The sequence below is a fragment of the Phyllobates terribilis genome, unplaced genomic scaffold (genome assembly GCF_046119375.1).
Source record: "Phyllobates terribilis strain yellow unplaced genomic scaffold, ASM4611937v1 Scaffold_9__5_contigs__length_417890890, whole genome shotgun sequence".
NCBI lineage: Eukaryota > Metazoa > Chordata > Amphibia > Anura > Dendrobatidae > Phyllobates > Phyllobates terribilis.
Genome location: NW_027362769.1, coordinates 384905918 through 384926255, shown reverse-complemented (window position 1 = coordinate 384926255; position 20338 = coordinate 384905918). Strand labels below are relative to the sequence as shown.

General features: G+C 52.9%; 1 protein-coding gene across 1 annotated transcript; it reads right to left on the bottom strand.

Moving 5' to 3' along the window:
• Window positions 1–1827: 1827 nt before the first annotated feature.
• Window positions 1828–20010, bottom strand: LOC141162439 (myeloid-associated differentiation marker-like). Its single transcript, XM_073648568.1, has 2 exons — window positions 19768–20010; window positions 1828–4568 (listed from the first exon to the last, which is right to left on the bottom strand). The coding sequence occupies exon 2, from the start codon at window positions 3458–3460 to the stop codon at window positions 2606–2608; it is 855 nt and encodes a 284-aa protein (XP_073504669.1). The 5' UTR covers window positions 3461–4568; window positions 19768–20010; the 3' UTR covers window positions 1828–2605.
• Window positions 20011–20338: the final 328 nt, after the last annotated feature.

The following is a 20338-nucleotide window of genomic DNA, read 5'->3' as shown; positions in this document are numbered from 1 at the left end:
CATTGTATACTCGATAAGGTCCTATAACAGGTCGCAATGTTGGTATGTGATGGCGGAATAAACGTTGTCCTTAGGAACTAATCACCCTGCACTGGACGCTGTGTACAGCACTCACCTTCATGCTGCTGATCCTCCAAGTGGGGTTCTTGGGATTTGGAACGAGCGTCCAGCGTAGTGCGTGATGCCAGCTACCTTTTATCTCCAACCCCTATATTTATCAGGCCCCAGACCAGACCCCAATATTCACCAGACCCCAATATTCATCTGACCCAGACCAGACCCCGATATTCATCCAATCCCAGACCAGACCCTGATATTCATCCAATGCCAGACCCCGATATTCATCTGACCCCAGACCAGACCCGATATTCATCCAATACCAGACCCCGATATTCATCTGGCCCCAGACCCCAATATTCATCTGACCCCAGACCAGACCCTAATATTCATCCAATCCCAGACCAGACCCCGATATTCATCCAATCCCAGCCCTCAATATTGATCCAATCCCAGACCAGACCCCGATATTCATCCAATACCAGACCCCAATATTCATCTGACCCCAGACCAGATCCCGATATTCATCCAATACCAGACCCCGATATTCATCCAATCCTAGACCCCAATATTCATCCAATCCCGGCCCCATACCCCAATATTCATCTGACACCAGACCCTAATATTCATCCAATACCAGACCAGACCCCAATATTTATCCAATCCCAGCCCTCAATATTGATCCAATCCCAGACCAGACCCCGATATTCATCCAATACCAGACCCCAATATTTATCTGACCCCAGACCAGACCCCAATATTCATCCAATCCCAGACCCCGATATTCATCTGACCCCAGACCCCGATATTCATCTGACACCAGACCAGACCCCAATATTCATCCAATCCCAGACCCCGATATTCATCCAATACCAGACCCCAATATTCATCCAATCCCAGACCAGACCCCGATATTCATCCAATACCAGACCCCAATATTCATCCAATCCCAGACCAGCCCCCAATATTCATCTGACCCCACACCAGATCCCGACATTCATCCATTACCAGACCCCGATATTCATCCAAAACCAGACCCCAATATTCATCCAATCCCAGGCCAGACCCCGATATTCATCCAATCCCAGCCCCCAATATTCATCCAATCCCAGACCAGACCCCAATATTCATCCGACCCCAGACCAGACCCCGATATTCACCGAACCCCGATATTCATCCAATCCCAGACCAGACCCCGATATTGATCCGACCCCAGATCAGACCCCAATATTCATCCAATCCCAGACCAGACCCCGATATTCATCCGACCTCACACCAGACTCAGATATTCATCCAATCCCAGACCAGCCCCCAATAGTCATCTGACCCCAGACCAGATCCCGATATTCATCCAATACCAGACCCCGATATTCATCTGATCCCAGACCCCGATATTCATCTGTCACTACCTGAATGAGCCCTCAGGGTTGAGGAATGGCCGCCCGCCTGCTTCCCAGATGGTGATTGTGCATTTCGGGGGATCACTTCCGGCTGATGATCGTCTTCTCGGTGACGTTCAGGCTGAGATGAGACTCGGGACCTTTGTCCCTTCCTCGCCCTCCCTGCAGGCCGCATCTTGTCACCGATTCTACCTGCTCTGTGCCAATCCGCCTGCACCCACACCGTGCCCATTATGGGCCATTACGTCCTCCACAAGGGATCATTGTAACCCTACTACTCCTCCCATCATTATCGCCCTGTCATAGAGGCCATACTGGTTGTCACCCATCAGATCCAGAGAAATATAAACTAAAAAAACAAACACATTACAAGGGTGAAAACAGAAAATTTTAATAAGTGAGGCACCGTGCACAATCATAACACCATAAACGGGAAAATTCCTTTAATCTGGAATAATTTTTTATTTCAGAGACTTCCCATAGACTGACCTATAATCTGGAATATCTGATTCCATTGGTGCCGGATTTTTTTTTGCTTTAGAAAATTAATTATTTTGACCCAAAATGTACTCGTGTACAAGAACGGATGCAGCCCCCACTCCTTTGACACTTTTCATTTCTCAAACCAGTAAAGGGTTAAATCCGAAGTGGTATTGATGATGTTTAGGTGGTCATCATTTAAAGGGGTCATATAGGATTTTGAAAAACATGGCTGCTTCCTTCCGAAATCAACGCCACAGGTTTTTTTTTGCAGTTCAGCGACATTCACTTTAATAGAACTGAACTGTAATACCGTACATGACCTGTGGACGTGGGTGGCGCTGTTTTTAGAAGAAAGCAGCCAAGATTTCTTGGACCTCTCCGGTGTGGTTATGTGTATGGATGTGTTCTCGTGATACCACAACTAGTTTACTTTTTCTATAGTATCTCTGTATCATCAGGAGCCGGTGGGCCCTCAATAGTAGGGGCCCCGATTAGGACAGCAACCTCCTCACCGTTTATAGTTAGGTGCATTCATTGGTTTTCTATGGGACGTTAGACTTCAGAAGTTTCGATGACAGATTTGGCTCTGCTACAGCTGCATGTACACAAGCCCTTGGAGTAGGACATCCATGGTCCTAGAGAAGGTCCATCCATAGGTTTGGAGTTTACGCTTGGACAGTGAAGAAAACCATCCTGAAGGAGTACACAGTGTCCACGACGTACGCCAAGAAGTTAATGCAGGTCAGGATTGTGATGCCAATCCCATTATCATAGAGACAACCATAGCCACTGCACCCGTTCCGGTTTGGAACGAACCTGAAAAAATACAAGGGCCATATGACCACAACGGTGATGTACATCAACACCGCCAAAATGTTGTAGCCAATGAGGACTCTCTCAATATTTACGGGCAACTTCGCCAAGAGGCGGCCAATGGTTAGGAGGATAACGAGTGTAGTGATGATGAAGCAGATGGAGTACACCGCCACGGACCACTGGAGTCCGGCATGTGGGAAATTTCCAGGAAGAAGGGAAAAGATGATGCAGGCCACGTAGGACTCAAAGACCTTCAAAAGTCCCGGTACAGTGGACAGAAACCCACTGATGTCCCCAGGTTTTGCTCGAGTAAGGCCCACCTCAATGGCGTAAGCGAAGAAGCACAAGATAGACATGGCAGTGGCGGATCCAAGATGTGCACAAAGGCTTCCAGTGCAACCAGAGTTTATGTAGACAGATGGATACATGATGGAGGTGGTGAAGAGCATCAAGGTGGCCAACATGGAGAAAGCTGACGTGAAGTCCTCCCAAGATATCGGAATGGCACTGTAGAATCCAGTCAACTCTAGAACAACGATGAGGATGGTCACAATGAAGGCCAAAATCCAGGTGAACATACACCAAGCGCCATATTGGGAGTGGTATGCGTTTACACTGGCCACCAAACTGAAGGCTGTACAGGAGAGGAAAATCTGGAAGAAGCGGAGGATGACCAGGGGAGATATCAGATTGCGGACATCCATCTTGGCGTTGGGTGGAATGGGCAGTGGAGAAGATTGAGATTGTAGGGGCTGAAGATGTAGAAGGAGGTTCTAGGAACAGTCCGTGGAGATGGAGGATGTGGTTGTAGGGATTATCCCTGAAGATGGAAGATGTGGTTGAAGGAATTATCTGTGGAGATGGAGGATGTGGTTGGAGCAATTATCCTTGTAGACCAAGAATGTGGTTGACGTGATTATCCCTGTAGACTGAGGATACGGTTGTAGGGATTATCCTTGTAGGCCGAAGATGTGGTTGACGTGATTATCCTTGTAGATGGAGGACGTGGTTGACGTGATTATCCTTGTAGATGGAGGACGTGGTTGACGTGATTATCCTTGTAGATGGAGGACGTGGTTGACGTGATTATCCTTGTAGATGGAGGACGTGGTTGACGTGATTATCCTTGTAGATGGAGGACGTGGTTGACGTGATTATCCTTGTAGATGGAGGACGTGGTTGACGTGATTATCCTTGTAGATGGAGGACGTGGTTGACGTGATTATCCTTGTAGATGGAGGACGTGGTTGACGTGATTATCCTTGTAGATGGAGGACGTGGTTGACGTGATTATCCTTGTAGATGGAGGAAGTGGTTGACGTGATTATCCTTGTAGATGGAGGACGTGGTTGACGTGATTATCCTTGTAGATGGAGGACGTGGTTGACGTGATTATCCTTGTAGATGGAGGATGTGGTTGACGTGATTATCCTTGTAGATGGAGGATGTGGTTGACGTGATTATCCTTGTAGATGGAGGATGTGGTTGACGTGATTATCCTTGTAGATGGAGGATGTGGTTGACGTGATTATCCTTGTAGATGGAGGATGTGGTTGACGTGATTATCCTTGTAGATGGAGGATGTGGTTGACGTGATTATCCTTGTAGATGGAGGATGTGGTTGACGTGATTATCCTTGTAGATGGAGGATTTTGTTGTAGGGATTATCCTTGAAGACTAACGATGTGGTTGTAGGGACTATCCTTGTAGATCGAGGATGTGATTGTAGGAATTATCCTTGAAGATGGAGGATATCTTTGGTATCGTGGTAGTCCACCCTACCGCAGAAGCTCTACCATCCACTGGTGATACCTGAACATTGGAAAAATCATAAACATCATCATGTATCTGCTATTCTAAACCAACGCTCAATTCCTCACCATTGGCCCATCATTTACACCCACAACAGGGGAAGGGGGTATATTTTTGTGTATCAAGATCCATCCTTACTATTAGGGCAATGATATTTTTTGCATTGTCAGAGACATTTTGTTCTTTATGTCCATTGCGCATTTACTAAATCTCCAAGGAGACACTACAGCACTGACACCAGCAGGGGGCAGAAGTGAGATTTATGTGGGCGCCTGCCTGGCTGACGTTACCTGACTGCTCTCACATTCACCTTTGAGATCGGACTGAACACCTTGCAGGTTTTGATTCCTCTTATTTGTCCAGGACGCCACCCTATTGTGTGGACAGACAGCTAAGTTTCGCTTCCGCTCGCAGCCCCGGCTTACTATTTAAATAGGCAAAAGTCCATTTATTACTCAAACATCAATTGCTATTGCAAGATCTGTCAATTAACCCCTTCTCCTTTCTAAAAAAAATTGATCTGCGGTGCAAATTTCATTTCTGCTACATGTCAATTTCTTTACAATGCCCAAGAGAAAAAAGACAAAAAAAGTAAAAAATACTTTTCTTTTTTTTGCATCTTTGGCACTTTTTTTTTGGAAAAACTGGTTGGAACATACAAAGAGAGGTGCAGCCAAACTATATGAGCAGGCGTAAATTATATGAGCAGGTGTAGATCGGCTGTTCCGGCGTTCGCAGTCAAAGATGCACCAAAATTATTGAGAGATCCCACAAAAATTTTAGGCAGGTGTGGAAAAAATACTGCAAAGTAAGAATGATTTCAGAAATAGAAGTTTGAATAGTTTACTTTTATTAATTAACAAAATTCAGAGTGAAAGAGCAAAAGAGAAATCAAAATCACATCAATATTTGGTGACCGCCCTTTGTCTTCATCGGTTCCTCTAGGTAGACTTCAACTAAGCCAGGAATTTTGTAGGATTATAGTCGTGTGTATGATGAGGATAATAATCATAATTTGCATATGTAGGATGAGACACCGTCATTAACTGAAACAGCTGTGTAAGAGGCTTAAAACTGGGTGAGGGACGGACAAACTCTACTACAAAGGTGAGGTTGTGGAAGACAGTTTCATGTCACAGGTCATTCACCAAGGCAAGACTGAGCAAAGCAAAAAGACACAAGGTAGTTATACTGCATCAGCAAGGTGTCTCCCAGGCAAAGATTTTACAGCAGACTGGAGTTTCATGATGTGGTGTTCAAGCTCTTCTGAAGAAGCACCAAGAAATGGGGAATGTTGAGGACCGAAGACGCAGTGGTCGGCAAAGGAAGGTACGGCTGATGAAGGACACATCATGGTTCTGTTCTAAATAGGAAGATGTCCAGCAGTGCCATTAGCTCAGAACTGGCACCGACCAGGGGGACCGTGCTACATCCATCTGCTATTCGGAGAAGTCTGGCCAGAAATAGTCTTCATGGAAAAATAGTGAACAAAAGCCTCAGACGTTCCACATGGAAACAAGGCCAAGTGACTCAACTATTCCCGAAAATATAGGAACCGGGGTGCAGAAAAATGGCAGCAGGTGCTCTGGACTGATGGGTCAGAATGTGAAATATTCAGCTGTAACAGAAGCAGTTTGTTCCTGAAGGCTGGAGAGCAGCACAATAATGAGGGTCTGCAGGAACAGGGGAGCAGGTGGAGGGTTCTGCAAGTTTGGGGCTGCATTTCAGGAAATGGAAGGGTGGATTTGGTCATGATTAATGGTGTCCTCAATGCTGAGAAATCCAGGCAGACACTTACCCATCATGTAATACCAACAGGGAGGCGTCTGATTGACTCCAAATTTATTCTGCATCCGGACAACGACCCCCCACATACAGCCAGTGTCATTAAGAAAGAGGAGTCCTGGAAGTGATGATCCGGCTTCACAGAGCCCGGATGTCACATCATCCAGTCTGTCTGGGATCACATGAAGAGAGAGAAGGATCCGCACAAGCCTCATACACAGAAGATCTGGGGTCAGGTCTCCAAGATGTTTGGTACAATCTCCTTCCGAGATCTTCCATAACCTGTGTACAAGTGACAAGAAGAAGTGATGGAGGCGACGGGCGGTCACCAGGTACTGATGATGGAGGCGACGGGCAGTCACCAGGTACTGATGATGGAGGCGACGGGCGGTCACCAGGTACTGATGATGGAGGCGACGGGCGGTCACCAGGTACTGATGATGGAGGCGACGGGCGGTCACCAGGTACTGATGATGGAGGCGACGGGCGGTCACCAGGTACTGATGATGGAGGAAACGGGTGGTCACCAGATACTGATGATGGAGGCGACGGGCTGTCACCAGTGTAGCGCCGGCGTCCCTGCCCTCTGCTAGGCAGGGACGCTGTTCCCCTCACCTCTCTGCTCCGTGCCCGGCGTCCTCCTCCCGCTCTGCTGGCAGCGCGCGCTCCTTCCCGGCCACTGTGCTTAGGGCGCGCGCGCTCTCCCTCCCTCTTAAAGGGGCCGCGCGCGCCGTCCTAAGGTGTCCCCGGCCAATTGCCGGAGGACCTCCCATATAAAAGGCACCTCCTCCAAAATGGAGGTGCCCGAGCAATGTTGTTGCACTGTTCACTACTCTGCTTCAGCCCTCAGGTCCCGTTGCCAGTTACCTGCCAGTTACCTGCCAGTTTCCTGCCTGATTATCTGCTACCTGCCTGCTAGTCTGAGGTCCGACGGTCTGCCTTACTACTCCTGTCAGTCTGTCTAAGGACCAGCCTGCCCGCTCACCTGGGAGCGCACATCAGCCACCTGCCTGCTTGCCCGAGGTCCGACGGTCTGCCTTCCAACTCCTGTCAGTCTGTCTATGGACCAGCTTGCCCGCTCACCTGGGAGCACACACCTGCTACCTGCCTGCTAGTCTACCTGGAGACTCCGCCGTCACGTGCTGTGACCACCTGCCTGTCCAGTGACTCCTGCTCGCTCACCTGGGAGCGCTCATCTGCTGCCTGTCTGCTAGCCTACCTGGAGGCTCTGCCGTCACGTGCTGTGACCACCCGCCTGTCCAGAGACTTCTGCCCGCTCACCTGGGAGCGCTCATCTGCCGCCTGTCTGTTGGTCTTCCTGGAGGCTCCACCGTCACATGCTGTGACCACCCGTTCATCCAGAGACTCTCGCCTGCTCACCTGGGAGCTCACGTCTATCATCAGCCGCCACAGGTCGTACCAACCCTTTATCTAGAGACTGCCCCGGTCACTTGCCGTGACCATCTGCCCGTTCATCCAGAGACTGCCCCGGTCACTTGCCGTGACCATCTGCCCATTCATTCAGAGACTGCCCCGGTCACTTGCCGTGACCATCAGCCCGTTCATCCAGAGACTGCCCCGGTCACTTGCCGTGACCTCCAGCCCGTTCACTCAGAGACTGTCCCGGTCACCTGCTGTGACCTCCTGCCCGTCTTCCCTGCGAGCCACCCGCTCCCTTACAAGGACTGCCCCCTTGTATAGTAGCTCAGAGGTTCCGCCTCCCAGACCCGCTACAGTTTGCTCGGGCCATGGAACCCGGTGGCACCCAAGCTCCCTCGCTCTCGGACCTGTGTCATGAACTGTCCCGTCAAAGGTCCCAACAGGAGTCCATCCTGGGTCACCTGCGGAATGTCAATACTCGCCTGGACACTCTGACTGCTCCACCAGCAACCTCCGCCAGTGCCATGTCTCGCAATCCGACAGCCCCGCTGCCCACTAATACCATGGTATCCTACCCCGGACCCCGGCTTTCTGCACCTCCTCGCTTCGGAGGCGACTCTGCCCAGGCTCGGGGCTTCATAAATCAGTGCACCCTGCACTTTGAACTATTGTCCCACCAGTTTAACTCCGACCGGGCCAAAATTGCATTCATCATGTCCCATCTCACCGGGGAGGCCCTGGCCTGGCTAAATCCTCTATGGGAGAGAGGAGACCCCCTGGTGTCCGACTTGCCTGCCTTTCTCACGGCTTTCCGGAAAGTCTTCGACGAACCCGGACGGAAGACCTCATCCGCATCATCTCTGCTACGCCTCCGTCAGGGAAGTCTCACCGTGGGCCAATATGCCATACGGTTCCGTACCCTTGCCTCGGAGCTGGCCTGGGATAACGACGCTCTGGTATCCGTCTTCTGGGAGGGTCTGTCCGGCCGTATTAAAGATGAACTTGCCGGTCGGGACATTCCTACCACTCTCGATGACCTAATAACTCTTGCCACCCGGATTGACCTACGGTTCCAGGAGCGTGCCAAAGAGGTCACCCGTGAGAGGAGGTTTCCACGTCTAGCTCCTACTTTTCAGAAACCCGTCACTCCATCCGTCTCTCCCCAGGTACACTCTCCTGAGCCTATGCAGGTCGACCAGACCAAGATGGTCAAAACCCGTCAGGACTTACGCCGTGCCGAAGGGAGCTGCTTCTACTGTGGCAGTAAGGAGCACCGGATCCGTACCTGCCCGGAGAGGTCGGGAAACGCCTGTGTCTAGGTTCGCTCAGAGAGGTCAACCTAGACAAGAATAAATCCTCTCCATCTCTGCTACTGTCAGTCTCAATTATCTGCGGGGAGAATCGTTATTTCGAACTAGCCCAACTTGACTCTGGAGCGGCCGGGAATCTTATCTCACAGTCCCTGGGAGAAAAATACCGCATTCCCACCAAACCTCTGGCTGTACCAATATCTGTCGCTGCTGTGGATGGGGGCCTCTTACCACGTCCCATCCAACTCATCACCGAATCCGTAACTCTGCAAGTGGGAATGCTGCATTCTGAGAGCATCTCCTTTCATGTTCTGCCTGGACTCTCTCACGCCCTCTTGCTAGGCCTACCTTGGCTCCAGAGACATGCACCCGTGCTTGACTGGCAGACCGGAGAAGTCCTTCGCTGGGGACAGGACTGCCATAAGACCTGTCTGGTTCCCGTCCATCCCGTCCGTCCTTCTCCTACCCCAGCTAATCTACCTGGACTTCCGATTCCTTATTGGTCTTATGCGGATGTCTTTAATAAAAAGGAAGCAGAGACACTACCTCCTCATAGACCATACGACTGCCCTATCGACCTGTTACCTGGTACTACTCCTCCCCGTGGGCGTATTTATCCTTTATCCGCTGCTGAGACCCGGTCGATGTCCGAATATATTGAGGAGAATCTGGCCAGGGGATTCATCCGGAAATCTACCTCTCCGGCGGGAGCAGGCTTCTTTTTCGTCAAAAAGAAGGACGGCTCTCTCCGTCCCTGTATAGACTATAGAGGCCTTAACCAGATCACGGTGAAGAATAAGTACCCCCTTCCGCTCATTCCGGAGTTATTTGATCGCCTGAGGGGGGCTAGAATCTTCACCAAACTGGACCTCCGTGGGGCGTACAACCTGGTTCGTATCCGTCAGGGGGATGAATGGAAGACGGCATTCAACACCCGGGACGGCCACTATGAATATCTGGTAATGCCCTTTGGTCTCTGTAACGCTCCTGCCGTCTTTCAAGAGTTGGTCAATGACATCTTCCGGGACCTTCTCTACTCCTGCGTAGTGGTGTACCTGGACGACATCTTGGTCTTCTCTCCGGATCTCCAGACTCACCGGAGGGACGTTCGTCAGGTCCTGCTCAGGCTCAGGCAGAATCACCTCTTCGCTAAATACGAGAAGTGCCTCTTTGAGCAGACCTCGCTTCCGTTTTTGGGCTACATTATTTCTCAGACCGGCCTACGAATGGATCCAGAGAAACTGTCTGCCATCGAGAAATGGCCTCGACCGGAGGGGTTGAAGGCCATTCAGCGATTCCTGGGCTTCGCCAACTACTACCGCCTCTTCATACCACACTTCTCTTCCCGGACTGCCCCAATTTCCGCGCTCACCCGTAAGGGTACTAATCCCAAAGAGTGGTCGCCCGAAGCAGAGGAGGCCTTTCTTTCCCTAAAACAGGCCTTCTCTTCCGCCCCGGTGCTGCATCGCCCGGACGGCAACAAGCAGTTCTTCCTGGAAGTTGACGCCTCCTCCTCTGGAGCCGGAGCGGTACTTACTCAAAAATCATCTTCTGGGAGAATGGTAACTTGTGGCTTCTTCTCCAAACTCTTCTCCTCTTCTGAGCGCAACTATTCCATAGGAGACCGAGAGTTATTGGCCATCAAACTAGCATTGGAGGAGTGGCGTTACCTACTCGAGGGGGCTCTTCACCCGGTAATAATTTACACTGACCACAAGAACTTGGCTTACCTCCAGCATGCCCAGAGACTTAACCCGCGCCAAGCCCGGTGGTCCTTGTTTTTTGCTCGCTTTGATTTTGTTCTTCATTTTCGCCCGGCTGACAAAAACGTCAAAGCAGATGCCTTGTCCCGATCCTTTCTGGTGTCCGATCTCGAGGAAGAACCTAAACATATCATCGATCCCGCCAGAGTAATGCAGGTGGCTCCCGTGAGTCTAAATAGTCTCCCTCCCAGTAAGACGTTCGTATCAGTACCTGATCGGGAGAAGATCCTACACTGGGGTCACTCGTCTAAACTAGCTGGCCACGCCGGTCAGAAAAAGACCCTCCAGCTTATTGCCCGGCACTACTGGTGGCCTACCCTGCACAAGGACGTAATAGACTTTGTTTCTGCCTGTGTGTCCTGCGCCCGCAACAAAGTCCCGAGACACCTGCCAGCCGGTCGCCTTCTTCCGCTTCCTGTGCCTGCTGCCCCCTGGCAGCATATTGCTATGGACTTCATAACTGATCTCCCCGTCTCTGCCGGTTGTACGGTCATTTGGGTGGTCGCTGACCGCTTTTCCAAGATGGCTCACTTTATTCCCCTGCCTGGCCTCCCGTCTGCACCCGAGCTGGCTAAAGACTTTATCCGCCACATCTTCCGTCTTCATGGCCTGCCCCTCCACATCGTGTCGGATCGTGGGGTACAGTTCACCTCACGTTTCTGGAGAGCCACTTGTAAACTGCTAGACGTCACCCTGGACTTCTCTTCCGCTTACCACCCACAGTCCAATGGTCAAGTGGAGCGGATCAATCAGAACCTGACCAGTTACCTCCGGCACTTCGTTAATGCCCATCATTCTGACTGGGTGGATCTCCTACCTTGGGCCGAGTTCTCCTATAACAATCACGAGAACGAATCCTCCTCCAAATCCCCGTTTTTTGTAGTCTTCGGTCAGCATCCTCGGATTCCTTTTCCTGTCTCCACCTCTGTGGACAACCCGGCTGCGGAATCTCTCGTTAGCAAATTTTCCTCCATTTGGGAGAGTACCCGATCCGCACTCCTTCAGTCGTCCGAACGGATGAAAAGACACGCTGACAAAAAACGCCTGGATCCTCCACAATTTCGTCCTGGAGATAAAGTCTGGCTCTCATCTAAATATGTCCGACTCAAGATACCTTCTTACAAGTTAGGGCCTCGGTTCATCGGTCCTCTGGAGGTCATCAGTCAGATCAACCCGGTGGCCTATAAATTAAAACTCCCGGCCAACTTACGGATCCCTAACTCCTTCCATGTATCTCTCCTCAAACCTGTGGTACTTAACTCTTTTTCCAAGTCTACAGGTACGCCTCCTGCTCCGGTTTCTGCTGAGGATGAGTTTGAGGTAGAGAACATTCTTGCCACCAAAAGGGTAAGAGGAAAGACCTTTTTTCTAGTAGATTGGAGGGGGTTTGGTCCTGAGGAGAGAACGTGGGAGCCCCGGGAGAACATCCATGCCCCTCTTATCCTAGCTAAATTTCTGTCTGGCCTAAAAAAGGGGGGGCCTAAAGGGGGGGTACTGTAGCGCCGGCGTCCCTGCCCTCTGCTAGGCAGGGACGCTGTTCCCCTCACCTCTCTGCTCCGTGCCCGGCGTCCTCCTCCCGCTCTGCTGGCAGCGCGCGCTCCTTCCCGGCCACTGTGCTTAGGGCGCGTGCGCGCGCTCTCCCTCCCTCTTAAAGGGGCCGCGCGCGCCGTCCTAAGGTGTCCCCGGCCAATTGCCGGAGGACCTCCCATATAAAAGGCACCTCCTCCAAAATGGAGGTGCCCGAGCAATGTTGTTGCACTGTTCACTACTCTGCTTCAGCCCTCAGGTCCCGTTGCCAGTTACCTGCCAGTTTCCTGCCTGATTATCTGCTACCTGCCTGCTAGTCTGAGGTCCGACGGTCTGCCTTACTACTCCTGTCAGTCTGTCTAAGGACCAGCCTGCCCGCTCACCTGGGAGCGCACATCAGCCACCTGCCTGCTTGCCCGAGGTCCGACGGTCTGCCTTCCAACTCCTGTCAGTCTGTCTATGGACCAGCTTGCCCGCTCACCTGGGAGCACACACCTGCTACCTGCCTGCTAGTCTACCTGGAGACTCCGCCGTCACGTGCTGTGACCACCTGCCTGTCCAGTGACTCCTGCTCGCTCACCTGGGAGCGCTCATCTGCTGCCTGTCTGCTAGCCTACCTGGAGGCTCTGCCGTCACGTGCTGTGACCACCCGCCTGTCCAGAGACTTCTGCCCGCTCACCTGGGAGCGCTCATCTGCCGCCTGTCTGTTGGTCTTCCTGGAGGCTCCACCGTCACATGCTGTGACCACCCGTTCATCCAGAGACTCTCGCCTGCTCACCTGGGAGCTCACGTCTATCATCAGCCGCCACAGGTCGTACCAACCCTTTATCTAGAGACTTCCCCGGTCACTTGCCGTGACCATCTGCCCGTTCATCCAGAGACTGCCCCGGTCACTTGCCGTGACCATCTGCCCGTTCATTCAGAGACTGCCCCGGTCACTTGCCGTGACCATCAGCCCGTTCATCCAGAGACTGCCCCGGTCACTTGCCGTGACCTCCAGCCCGTTCACTCAGAGACTGTCCCGGTCACCTGCTGTGACCTCCTGCCCGTCTTCCCTGCGAGCCACCCGCTCCCTTACAAGGACTGCCCCCTTGTATAGTAGCTCAGAGGTTCCGCCTCCCAGACCCGCTACAACCAGGTACTCATGATGGAGGCGACAGGTTGTCACCAGATACTGATGATGGAGGAAACGGGCAGTCACCAGATACTCATGATGGAGGCGACGGGCGGTCACCAGGTACTGATGATGGAGGCGACAGGCTGTCACCAGGTACTGATGATGGAGGAAATGGGCAGTCACCAGGTACTGATGGGATTTACATTTCTTTTTAATTCATTCATTTTGCATATTGATAAAAATAAACTATTAACCCTTGTATTTCTGGAAGCTTCTTACTCGGCAGCACTTATTACACACCTGCCAATGACTTCTGCACAGTACTGTATTTTAACAATAGCCACTTCCCCTTTTTGGAGATCTCCAGGAGGTTTTGTCAGTACCTAGAAATTGGACAACTCATGTAGGCACGGCCTACGGGTGACTACTCTGGTTCTCCATATCCTGGTATTGTCCCTCACATAGACGGGGCCGGCTGTGTCTATCCACACGTATTCCAAGCACTTCCAGCCACGGTTGCTATGGAGATGAAGATGGAGGCATAGACCCAGTACTGGGCCCAGATTATTAATGAGAGAAGGGTTTTGTGTGCTCCACCTTTTATATATTCACTGATGATACTGGGGGGGGGATATACTTTTCATTTTTGTCCGATCAATACGCTTTGGGGAGATATGTATCAGAAAAGGAACATAAACGAAAAGTGGAAGAGTCGCCCCATAGCAACCAATCAAATTCCAGTTCTCACTTTCCAGAGCCCTTTTTGAAAATGAAAGCAGGAACCTGATTGGTTGCTATGGGCAATTCCTGAACCTTGTTGTCAGATTGATTGGTCATGTCTGCTCTGTGTATCGCAGCCTGGCCGGGCAGACATAACTGTAGCGCCCCGAGGGTTCGGCCGCTACAGGGGTATTGCACCTCATACCAGAGGTGTGATATTCCACTCCCGGGTAAGGATGGAGTGTGGACCATGGCTCAGTTAGCTGCATACTGCACACACACCCCATTTCCGAGGGATAGCTCAACGGTGCTCCCACTAGACAGAAGTGCAGGCACGACCGACTATGTCCCTGCCTGGAGTGGGGAGGGGGGTGGAACACCCAGTGCTGTAGGGGCAGATAGGGGTTGGTTCCTGAGCGTAGGTAGGAGCCCATTGGTTGCTAGTCACCAGGGCTCATGGTCAGAGGGAGGTATAAAAGGTGGGCACCATCTTAGATCTGGGTTCAGTCCAGTTCTGTCCAGAGAGGAGAAGACAGGGAGTAGAGGCTCTGTAGGAGCTCTACTCCAGAAGGGCCTAGTGAGAGGCCGAGGAGGAGGTGAAGGGGAGCTGAGATTTTGGCTCATCTCAGCTCCAAGAGAAAGGAACAGAAAGGAACAGAAACAGAAAAGAACTGCAAAGAAAGAGAGTAAGGAACAGAAGGGCTCAGGAACAAGAAAGTGGAAGGGACCCTAAGAACCCACGAGAATCCAGGGTGAAGGGTCAGGCAGATTAAGGGTACCGGATCCCAAGTTGGTGGAGGAGAAATTACCCTCAGCCAAAGATCATCTATTGGTGCGACACCTCATCAAACCTGCTAGGAAGGCACCATATAGGACAGCGGAGGACGGGGCCCACGTTTAACAGCACAAGTCCGCGGCAGCTGGACAAAAGTGGGTCACTGGTGAGGCAGGCCAGAGAAAGGATTAAAGGGGGTCCTGTGCCATGCTCCTGAACTGCCTGGGAGTTGACCGAGCCCCTCACCTGGTGGACGCAGCACGGCTCGGGCAGTCATTCCCTGCAGAAGTGACTTGGATATTAACCGTGAGTAAAGACCCTGGACTGCAGTACGTTGTCTGTGTGCTTTTTCGCTCCTCCGGCACTACCGGTACTGGTACTCTCACCACCATCACTCCCACCATCCACTACACTGCCCTGGGGCCGCACTCTTCCCGTGGGGAGTCACACCATCCCAGCTGCGTACATCATCGGCCCCAGCGGTCTGCCCTGCAGCGGCGGTTCCTAATAACCGCAATCCACGGGTGGCGTAGTCGGACATCTCTTAAAACATCTAAAAGACTGCCACTGGTCTGACCACCCTGAGCCATGGGACCGGGTCGCCACTACTACCCCCATCGTCTCCCTATCGCCGGTTCCGAGTGCCCCACGGCCCAGGGGGCGAGTCAGCTTTGGCGTAGTCGGCAGGATCGTTACCCACCCGCCACAAGTGGGTATTGCGCGCCTGAAAAAAGACTGTTTTATTGTACGAAAGATGGCGCCCGCCCCAGAAGAACGAGCGCCATAATGTGCACGCCAAAAGACAACGGGAAGCCTCCTCCCATCGTGGGCCAGGTCCCAGAATGGCGCCAAAGAAAGAGCATGCCCCCAACAGCCCTGAGCACGGCTGTGGAGATGTCCATCAAGGTGGGGGCGCTGCCCCTGAAAGTGATTGTCACCAAGTTGCCCCGGGACCACCCCCAATGGGGGTGGGAAGAGAAGAAAACTGTGGGGCAGGGCGCGGTCTGGATCAGTCTGGCCAGACCGCACCCGAAGGTAGAGACAGGAACCAGCTCCAGCGCCCTGGCGCGTGGCCTGCTGCAGGCCGAATCCCCATGCAGCTTCACGGAGCTGCTAGCACACCTCCCCAAGGAAGACCCCGAGTATGTGAGGGCTGCGCTGGAGGAGCTGGACCGGAGGATGGTCCGGGCGCAGCGGGACGTGATTGCCGGGTGGAAAGAAGAAGTGGCTCGGCGGGCTGTGACCCTGCAGCAGGAGGCACCAGCGACATCCAGCGGCACACCAGCCACCGAGGGCAGTGAAGACAGAGCGGAGGCTGAAGACGACGCCGCGGAGGAGGCCGCGACAGCAGAGGCAGGTAACGGAGACGCCCCTACCCCGAACCCTGGGGCCGCCGACCTGCCCCTGCACCCCGTTGCGGAGCCCAACACACCTGGACCCGCTGTCGACACTGTGCCTCCACCGCCATCAACCGGCCCCCAGGCCGTCGACGCTGCCAGTGAGCTCCGCCCCACGCCGTGCCCTCTGACCCCGGGCGTGCTCAGCCAACCACCATCGCAGGCCCGGCCGCAAGGCCCAGCGCCCCCGGGCGCCGCTGCCCCGACGGAACCCCCTGCACCCGCTGTACCACCCCTGGGAGCAACAAGGAAACGACCAGCACGGGCCTGGTCGCAAGGCCACGTGCCCCCGGGCGCCGCCAACCCGCTTGCGCCCCCTGCTGCTGCAGTACCACCACCGGGCGCAGATCTCTTCGCCCAACACACCAGTCCGGATGGGCTGCCTTTCGTCTGGCCCCCCGAGTTTGTCAACCCCCGCTTTCGGAGGAGCCCGCCCGCGGAGGTTGAAGTACCATCTGAGCCCCTCATACCTGCTCCGGCGCCTCAGGAAATCCCCCAGCTGCCATTGGAGGACGCCCAGTTTAAATGGGACCCCACCGGGGAGGACCTAATGGGGTTCACAAGGGAAACACGAGCGGGCGCAGCCGAACGGCGGGAGGCCTGCCGCCAACAGCTGGAAATGTTTGAGAGGGAGCAGCGAGAACGGCGCGTGAAGCAAGAGAAGCTGCAGGTCCAGAGCGCAGAGCAGAAAATGAAGGCCCGGCGAGATCCCCAAACTGCCCGCAGTCCCCGAGTCACCGGGACTGTTGTGAAGTTCCAGATGGAGCGCGGCTGGGGTTTCATCCGAGACCCTGAGACCATCAGCGATGTGTTCGTGACGAGGAGAGATGTGGAGAGCCACCTGCCGGAGGGTCATCGAGGGCGGGATCTGTTTCCAGGGGACGTGGTGTCTTACACCCGACACCAAGGCGTGAAGGGATGGTACGCCCTCCACGTCCACAGAGTAGTAGAGGAGGAGGAACAGCACTACTCGGACTCTGAGTACCAAGAGGGCCCGGACGGGCCTGAAGATTATGAGGAGCAAGGCGCATATGGAGAACGACGATAGAGAGTAAGAAGAAGCGCCAATGTAAATAGTTACCCGTCAGGGTACAAAGGAACTGTGTGGGACTGTTTCCAGAAAAGTGTGGTCCCCATTGGGACTGATATAGGACTGTTTGATTGTTGCCCCATCCCCTAAGTAACCTGGCTGAGGACTGAGAGCAGCCATCCCTCTTCCCTTTAACAGGCTGAGGACTGTGAGCAGCCATCCCCCCTTTTTCAACCGGCCGAGGACTGGGAACGGCCAATCCCTTGTATATAGTTGCGCTTCCTAAAGCGCCCCCTACTGGTTTTATACAAAAACTGCAACGTCTACCTCAAGACAAGTTTACTGGACTGTTGCACCTTTAAGAAGAAAGAACATCTGGTCGCAAGTTGCACCGCGGCCATGACCCAAGAATACAAGAATGTGCTTTACTTAAAAATGTTTTACATGAGAAAGTTTTATATGCTGCTAGGAGATAATGCAAGAGTTTTATAAGATGTTTTATACAAAAGAGTTCCGGAAGTACTGAAAATGTTTCTATAATGTCTAGTGAAAAAGAAGAGTGTGTCTCATAAAGGGAATTGAACAATGTCGTCCGTTTCTAAATGTAAAAAGTTTTAAAAAGTTTTGCATGTCCTGTAATCAACTGTTTTTGCTCTTTTCCAGCCCGAGGACGTGCTGTGCTTTACCAGGGGGGAATGTAGCGCCACGAGGGTTCGGCCCCTACAGGGGTATTGCACCTCAGACCAGGAGGTGTGATATTCCACTCCCAGGTAAGGATGGAGTATGGACCAGGGCTCAGTTAGCTGCATACAGCACACACACCCCATTTCCGAGGGACAGCTCAACGGTGCTCCCACTAGACAGAAGTGCAGGCACGACCGACTATGTCCCTGCCTGGAGTGGGGAGGGGGGAGGAACACCCAGTGCTGTAGGGGCAGATAGGGGTTGGTTCCTGAGCGTAGGTTGGAGCCCATTGGTTGCTGGTCACCAGGGCTCATGGACAGAGGGAGGTATAAAAGGTGGGCACCATCTTAGATCTGGGTTCAGTCCAGTTCTGTCCAGAGAGGAGAAGACAGGGAGTAGAGGCTCTGTAGGAGCTCTACTCCAGAAGGGCCTAGTGAGAGGCCGAGGAGGAGGTGAAGGGGAGCTGAGATTTTGGCTCATCTCAGCTCCAAGAGAAAGGAACAGAAACAGAAAAGAACTGCAAAGAAAGAGAGTAAGGAACAGAAGGGCTCAGGAACAAGAAGGTGGAAGGGACCCTAAGAACCCACGAGAATCCAGGGTGAAGGGTCAGGCAGATTAAGGGTACCGGATCCCAAGTTGGTGGAGGAGAAATTACCCTCAGCCAAAGACCGGTCGTCGTGATCATCTATTGGTGCGACACCTCATCAAACCTGCTAGGAAGGCACCATATAGGACAGCGGAGGACGGGGCCCATGTTTAACCGCACAAGTCCGCGGCAGCCGGACAAAAGTGGGTCACGACAGCGGAGGACGGGGCCCATGTTTAACCGCACAAGTCCGCGGCAGCCGGACAAAAGTGGGTCACTGGTGAGGCAGGCCAGAGAAAGGATTAAAGGGGGTCCTGTGCCATGCTCCTGAACTGCCTGGGAGTTGACCGAGCCCCTCACCTGGTGGACACAGCACGGCTTGGGCAGTCATTCCATGCAGAAGTGACTTGGATATTAACCGTGAGTAAAGACCCTGGACTGCAGTACGTTGTCTGTGTGCTTTTTCGCTCCTCCGGCACTACCGGTACTGGGACTCTCACCACCATCACTCCCACCATCCACTACACTGCCCTGGGGCCGCACTCTTCCCGTGGAGAGTCACACCATCCCAGCTGCGTACATCATCGGCCCCAGCGGTCTGCCCCGCAGCGGCGGTTCCTAATAACCGCAATCCACGGGTGGCGTAGTCGGACATCTCTTAAAACATCTAAAAGACTGCCACTGGTCTGACCACCCTGAGCCACGGGACCGGGTCTCCACTACTACCCCCATCGCCTCCCTATCGCCCGGTTCCGAGTGCCCCACGGCCCAGGGGGCGAGTCATAACCAATCAATATCGCAGGTCACGTGTAAACCCGGACCCCTGTAGACCCCGGACCTCATATATCAAAGATGTTGTATGGCTAAAGACTGCGGGTGGCCATAACCATATGAGCAAAGCCAAATTAGTTTAAAAAAAATAAATAATGGAGCCCCCTTTAAAGGGGTTGTCCAGGATTAGAGGAACTTTGCTCTAACCGAGACAGCGCCTCATCTGTCGTCAGGCTGTGTCTGGTATTGCGACTCGGCTGCAGTTCCGCTGACAACCTGTAGACAGGAGGGGCGCTGTTTATGGAAGAAAGTGGTCATGGTTCTTCCAATCCTGGAGACTGATGCGGCTCTTACCTGCCGTCACGTAGGCAGCACTTAGCGGGTCACCATGCCGGGAGCTTCCCCGTGGCTAATCCTTGGCACTGGCAGCCCGACGCAAGGAAGGGGAATCCGAAGTCCGGAGACTTTGGTCGTAGAAGCTTCTATGAATCGTGAGAAGTTGCTGCAGACATTTGTACGGCAGGATCCTGTGTGCGGTGAGCTGGGAGGGGGCGAAGTGGGCTGCACCAGGTACAGGTGATCATCCAGGACCACACCCAGCTCGCCCCACCACTCCCCGCCCCCACTGTGCCGAAACATTCCTCAGCCACTCCCGGTACTATGACATCTAATGGGTGGAGCTCACAGATGGTAGGATTAGATACACGGCTCAGCAGATAGTATCACACAGGATAGGATTAGATACACGGCTCAGCAGACGGTATCACACAGGATAGGATTAGCTACACGGCTCAGCAGATAGTATCACACAGGATAGGATTAGATACACAGCTCAGCAGACAGCATCACACAAGAGAGGATTAGATACACGGCTCAGCAGACGGTATCACACAGGATAGGATTAGATACACAGCTCAGCAGACAG

What these genes read in the sequence shown, in the direction of transcription:
- LOC141162439 (XM_073648568.1), bottom strand. Translation starts at nt 3,460, where the DNA reads ATGGATGTCCGCAATCTGATATCTCCCCTGGTCATCCTCCGCTTCTTC.